The sequence below is a fragment of the Berghia stephanieae genome, chromosome 12 (assembly GCF_034508935.2).
Source record: "Berghia stephanieae isolate SIO BIC M18660-M18661 chromosome 12, UCSD_Bste_1.3, whole genome shotgun sequence".
NCBI classification, from domain to species: domain Eukaryota; kingdom Metazoa; phylum Mollusca; class Gastropoda; order Nudibranchia; family Aeolidiidae; genus Berghia; species Berghia stephanieae.
The window spans coordinates 36145444-36151821 of record NC_088371.1 but is presented as its reverse complement, the minus strand read 5'-3'; the positions used below and the strand labels follow the sequence as shown (position 1 = coordinate 36151821).

The 6378-nt window shown below is 40.3% G+C and overlaps 1 protein-coding gene across 7 annotated transcripts in view; it reads right to left on the bottom strand.

The window, feature by feature from the left end:
- Nucleotides 1-1724: 1724 nt before the first annotated feature.
- Nucleotides 1725-6378, bottom strand: part of LOC144957882 (arylsulfatase B-like) — a 25072-nt gene continuing 20418 nt past the window's right edge. For 5 of the 7 annotated variants that reach the window (XM_078889399.1, XM_078889400.1, XM_078889398.1 and 2 more), the window contains exons 8-10: nucleotides 4767-4920; nucleotides 3691-4513; nucleotides 1725-2925 (exon numbers count right to left, since the gene is read on the bottom strand). In XM_078889399.1, the coding sequence (XP_078745525.1) occupies nucleotides 2800-2925; nucleotides 3691-4513; nucleotides 4767-4920 (1103 nt within the window). In that variant the 3' untranslated portion in view covers nucleotides 1725-2799. The remainder of the gene's footprint in view (nucleotides 2926-3690; nucleotides 4514-4766; nucleotides 4921-6378) is intronic. The other 2 variants (XR_013642247.1, XR_013642246.1) reach the window with 1 other exon arrangement.

Below are 6378 nucleotides of genomic sequence, written 5' to 3'. Positions count from 1 at the left end.
AGTACTTTTCACCAGATCAAGCAGAACTAGCTGCCCAATCACTGCTGGGTGGTCAGGGAGGTCAGAAGTTGTTTTATTTTATTTTGTTTTTAATGGTTTTACGGCGCTTGCAACACATTTAGGTTATATCAGCGCCAGTAAAAAGAAAGAAAATAGATAGTAAAAAGTTCTAGAATTACAAATAAAGCACCCAAGAAAAGGTAAGACAAAGGGGAACTAGGAACAAATAGGGATCAGATGTAGATTCCAAGAGCATACCACCAATGTACTTAGTTTGAGATCACCTATAAGTCTCATCCGGACACAAGCACAAATCCAACAGAAAGGAATACACTCAAATGCTTACATTATACATTAAAAATAACAAATATAATAATACATAACAGAGAGATGATTTACAAGGAAAAGAAATATCATCTCCCACAACAATAACTATGCATTTGACTGTTTCCCTCCCAGCTAAGACTCCAACAAGTAACCTCATTCCAAGACAAAGACAGAACGCATGTTGGAAAACATATATAAGGGGATAGAAGACACAGTATGGACCTCCCTGCCCGCTATGGGAGGTCAGGATCCCCATCCAGGGAGGTCAGAAGAAAATCTTGCCTGCATCTGGGATTGATCTCATTCCCTTCTTATACATGACGCGAGCGCTCTACCAACTGCCCTATAGAGACCCCTACATTGATAAAGAGATAAGTAAAAACATAATACTGCACGAGTAAATATTTAAAAAATGGAAGTGTATCATCTTGATCACCACAATCCCACAGCAGTGAAACTCAGCTCATAATATAAAGATAGTAAATGGAATGTTTTAAAATCGTTGAGAATTGCAAGGCACAAGTCAAAATGTGAATCAAGTGTAAAACGATGCCAATAAGAAGAGAGAGAAGTAAAAAAATGAGAATTATAGGGAATGGGATTAGCGGAAGAGTAGCGTCCCTTGATTGGACGTCACCGGCGGAAAAGTTATTAGAGAGAGAACGTCATGTTGGTTGTGCCAATGTGTCTCTCGTCCTCGCTTCCGGTGAAAGCGGCATGAGACACTTCTCAGAAAGCGAGGACGAGAGAGACGCATGCGCACAAACATTTTGACGTTCTCTCTGTAAGGTGACGTCCAATCAAGGGACGCTACTCTTCCGCTAATCTCATTCCCTATTCTGCAAAATTAACATCAAGCTTCAGGACTTTTGTCGACTTGTTCTTAAAGCATTTGACGAATGTGAAAAATCATCTCTCTCTCTCTCTCTCTCTCTCTCTCTCTCTCTCTCTCTCTCTCTCTCTCTCTCTCCCTCCCTTTGTGATAGAATACCGTCCTGTCCAAAGAAAAGCAAACAATTGCTATTGTCCGTTTCATGCTCGGAAGGACTGCTATAGTGTGGGAATGGACAATAGTAATTGCTTGCAAACATTTGGATAGGATGCTAGTCGATCGCAAAGTACAAGCATCTCTCTCTCTCTCTTGCTCTCTCAATCTGCCTCCCTCCCCCTCCTCCCCCCTCCCCCTCCTTCCCCCCCCCCCCCCCCCTTTCTCTCTCTCTCTCTCTCTCTCTCTCTCTCTCTCTCTCTCTGTCTAAATGTAACAACATGCTATATAAATATACCTTGTTCACTCTGAGTTTAAACCCGTTTTCAATCAGCGGATCACATATTGCAATATTTTTTAATGCCACTGTTGTTCTAATTCTTTAAAATAACTTTAAATATAATCTTTTCCGTTTTTTTTTTATAAAGTAAAGCATTAATACTATAATTTACTACAGTCTTTGACTACGCATAGCTGGGTTCTCTACTAACCATCTCTATGGAACTCATGGCCCTCCTTATACACACCAGGGTTCCCTATCATCTCTATGGAACCCATGGCTTTCCTTTTACACACCAGGGTTCCCTATGTCCTCCAAGGTACCCATAGCCCTCCTTATACACACCAGGGTTCCCTATTTCCTCCAAGGTACCCATGCCCTTCCTTATACACACCAGAATTCCCTATTTCCTCCAAGGTACCCATGGGTTCCCTATTTCCTCCAAGGTACCCATGCACCTCCTTATACACACCAGGGTTCCCTATTTCCTCCAAGGTACCCATGCCCCTCCCTGTACACACCAGGGTTCCCTATTTCCTCCAAGGTACCTATGCCCCTCCTTATACACACCAGGGTTCCCTATTTCCTCCAAGGTACCCATGCCCCTCCTTATAACACACCCGGGTTCCCTATTTCCTCCAAGGTACCCATGCCCCTCCTTATAACACACCCGGGTTCCCTATTTCCTCCAAGGTACCCATGCCCCTCCTTATACACACCAGGGTTCCCTATTTCCTCCAAGGTATCCATGCCCCTCCTTATACACACCAGGGTTCCCTATTTCCTCCAACGTACCCATGGCCCTCATACACACCAGGGTTCCCTATTTCCTCCAAGGTACCCATGCCCCTCCCTATACACACCAGGGTTCCCTATTTCCTCCAAGGTACCCATGCCCCTCCCTATACACACCAGGGTTCCCTATTTCCTCCAAGGTACCCATGCCCCTCCTTATACACACCAGGGTTCCCTATTTCCTCCACGGTACCCATGCCCCTCCTTGTACACACCAGGGTTCCCTATTTCCTCCAAGGTACCCATGGCCCTCCTTATACACACCAGGGTTCCCTATTTCCTCCAAGGTACCTATGCCCCTCCTTATACACACCAGGGTTCCCTATTTCCTCCAAGGTACCCATGGGGTTCCCTATTTCCTCCAAGGTACCCATGGGGTTCCCTATTTCCTCCAAGGTACCCATGGGGTTCCCTATTTCCTCCAAGGTACCCATGCCCCTCCGTGGTGCTTTGGGTTCCCAGCATCGTCTCCCCTGGTATTCCTGGGCTTGACAGCCGAATTCATCCAAACCGACAGTCTTTGCATCAATAGTGCCACCTGTAAATAAAACAGGTAAAAATAAATATGACATTTAAATTACCTACATAACACCCAAAAAAAAAAAAAAAAAAAAAAACACAGACAAAAAACAACAGAAATAGAACAAATACATTCTATGCATAATATTGATCAGCAAAATGAACTCTACAACATAATGTGTCACGTTTTTATAGCTATAATATAAAATATTTTTCTTTAAATTGTGATAATTACAAAAGATATCTGAATGATAAAAGTGCTGGTTGGTACGTAACGATTGTGACGATTTCACTATGCCTGGAAAATGACATCCTCCTTAATACAGAAACTAGAACCCTTTCAGACCAAGTGTTTAAAAAGAATTTTAAATTTATTTTGGCCTACAAAAATAAAAACAGTGGATCTATTAAAGAAAGCTGACTGTACTAGCATTGAAAGCCAAATAAAAAGAAGAAGAAGGCGTTGGCTGGGGCATGTGGCCCGAATGGAAAAAGGGTCACTTCCCAAGACAGCCTTGTACTGGACAGCAGATGGGAAGAGAAAGAGGGGAAGACCCAAAGAAACCTGGCGAAGGACCATGGAGAAAGAATTAAAGGAAGCAGGCCTGTCCTGGAATACAGCCACGGCAAAAGCAGCCGATCGCAAGAAATGGAGATGTCTGGTGGATGCCCTATGTGCCTCAAGGCCCGAAGAGGATTAAGTAAGTAGTAGTGGTAAGGACAGGGTCAATAGACACAAGGGAGAAAAGGGTTGTTACAATATCTATAATCTGCTAGTACTTACAATTTCAGGATTGTCGCTGGCAATGTTGTTGTATTCACAAGGATCCTCAGAAATCTTGAACAAACAAGGCGCTTGATGAGGTGTACATTTCTTAATCATTTTCCCCCCACAATCAATCTTCACTGGGGCAACATGATTAAGCAGTGGTACCCGTTTCCCTTCAGAAAGATCTCTGACATTGCTTAGACTTTCATAAATTTCATCAATACCTTTCTTTTCATTTACGATCGATCGCTCAGAGTAGAAATGAAGTTCATATTTGGAAGAATATTTCTGATCTGTCTTTTTCACGTTTCCATCATCTTTATCATTATTGTAGAGTGTCTTCAATCTCTCAGTAACATCCGACGGCCACAAGTTCCTGTATTCCAGATCCAACTCTTTACGAAGAATGTTTTTCTCCTCACTTTCTTTAAAATTATCATCACCGAGACCGGTATTAGTGAAATTCAGGTAGTGCAGAGTTTCCTCATCCCCATGAAGTTTCCAGGGGGGATACCAACCACCCCAGGTCATGCTAATACGGCCCATAAGCAACTTATAATCTCCGACCCGAATCGCCGCCTTTTCCTCTAGCGGATCGATGTTATGAAGAATTTCATTTCTGACCGCCGGCCCGTTTTGGCTCAGCATATTCCAAGAATCGTAACCGTCGAGATTTTTTAGGTCTGAGGCATTTCCACCAGCAGCGCTGTAGAGAGTTGGAAGCCAGTCACATACGTGAAGCATCTGGTTGGCGACGTAACCTTTTTGTTTCAACAGTGGACTGTGGATCAACCCAACACCTCGAACTCCTCCTTCCCACAAAGTAGCCTTTACACCTCTGAAATAATCAGAATAATAAAATAAAATAATCAAAAAATTTAGTTTAATGCTATTTTCAAAACATCCTGGCCATCTTGTGCTAAACAAACATTGCCAGTTTGAACAAGACATCGTATAATTTCCAGCATTTTGAAAAAGAAATACAGAGTTATTGTCCCAGTTTCACACGGGATAAACTCCGGCTCCACGGGCATCACTCATGGTTCTATCTGAATGAACTACTTTTTTCATTTTTTTTTTATTTTCCTCACCTCAAAGGGTAGTTGTTAGCAGCATTGAAATCGAATCCATTGGCAGGTCCTCCGTTGTCGGTAGTGAAGACAATGATAGAGTTGGACAGGAGACCTGTTGTCTTCAGGGTGTCGTACACTCGACCCACGGCATCGTCCAAGGCTGACACCATGGCTGGTATGATGGAGGAAAAGGTTTTAAAGTATTTTTTTAAATTAGAGCTTTTATATAGCGCAGTATCCACTAAATGTGCTCAAAGCACTTTACAAAGGGTCCCTGACCAACAGCAACATGTAACATGTAGAACGAGACATATGATGCCTGTTAGGCGATATTACAATTTTTTTCCGACAGAGACAACACTGTTGACGGCCAGGCATTCATTTTACACCGGAGTACGGTGAGAGAATCTTTTCCAAGGACTCAACTAGGCGCCGAGTGAGGCTCGAACACAGGACCTTCTGATCCGAAAGTGAGTGTCATACCACAAGATCACATAGCTAGCCGTATTTACTGGAAATGAAGTGAGTGTGTAGGAAAGTACCAGAAGACAATAGAGAATTAAAATTTTGCAGCAGAGATGTGGGGTTCAAACCCACGACCTTACTGGTATGACAACTCTGCTGGTTGGGGAGAGCATGACTCTATGTATGAGCTATCCACCATTTTCTTGAGACAGCGAGAATATCATTTTTAAAAAATTATCTTACCGTATTGTCTCAGCACCAGTGCATGTTCTCTTCATTTTTTATTTTTTAAAAATAGTGTATGGCTATGTGGCCTAGTGATATGACACTTGCTTTCAAATCAGAAGATCCTGAGTTCAAGCCTAAATTAGTGCATAGTTGAGTCTTTGAAAAAGGCTCTCTTCTCACCGTACTTGAGAGTAAAATGAGTACCTGGCTGTTAACAGCATTGTCTTTGTCCAAAAAAATGTAATATTGCTGAACAGGCGTCATGTCTCATTCTATAGTTTACGTGTTGCTGTTAGTAAGAGACCCCCTTGTGGAAAGCGCTTTGAGCATGTTTAGTGGATATAGCACTATATAAATACTCTAAAATGCTCTAATTTTTAGGTGCTGGACTGTGAGCTTATAGGTAATTATACTAGCATAATACATACAGGAAGGATACCTGTATGCAGCTAATGTTATGACCATTAATGTTTGATATTCGTCTATTTACCTATGTTAATATATTATTTAACCAATAACACACTTTTATTAAAAACAAAATGGTTGTGTAACCTCATTTTTACAACATCTAGTAAAAAAATGTGCTAGAATCTTTAGACCCCAGAGACAAATTTCCCCAATGGGAGAATAAAGGGAATTTTATTTTATTTTAAAAGCGCTTTGAGCACGTTAAGTGGATATAATAATAATAATACTAATAATAATAATAATAATACTAATAATAATAATATTAATAATAATAATAATAATAATAATAAATAATAATAATAATAATAATAAATAATAATATAATAATAATAATAATAATAATAATAATAATAATAATAATAATAATAATAATAATAATAATAATAATAAAATAAATAATAATAATAATAATAATAATAATAATAATAATAATAATAATAATAATAATAATAATAATAATAATATAATA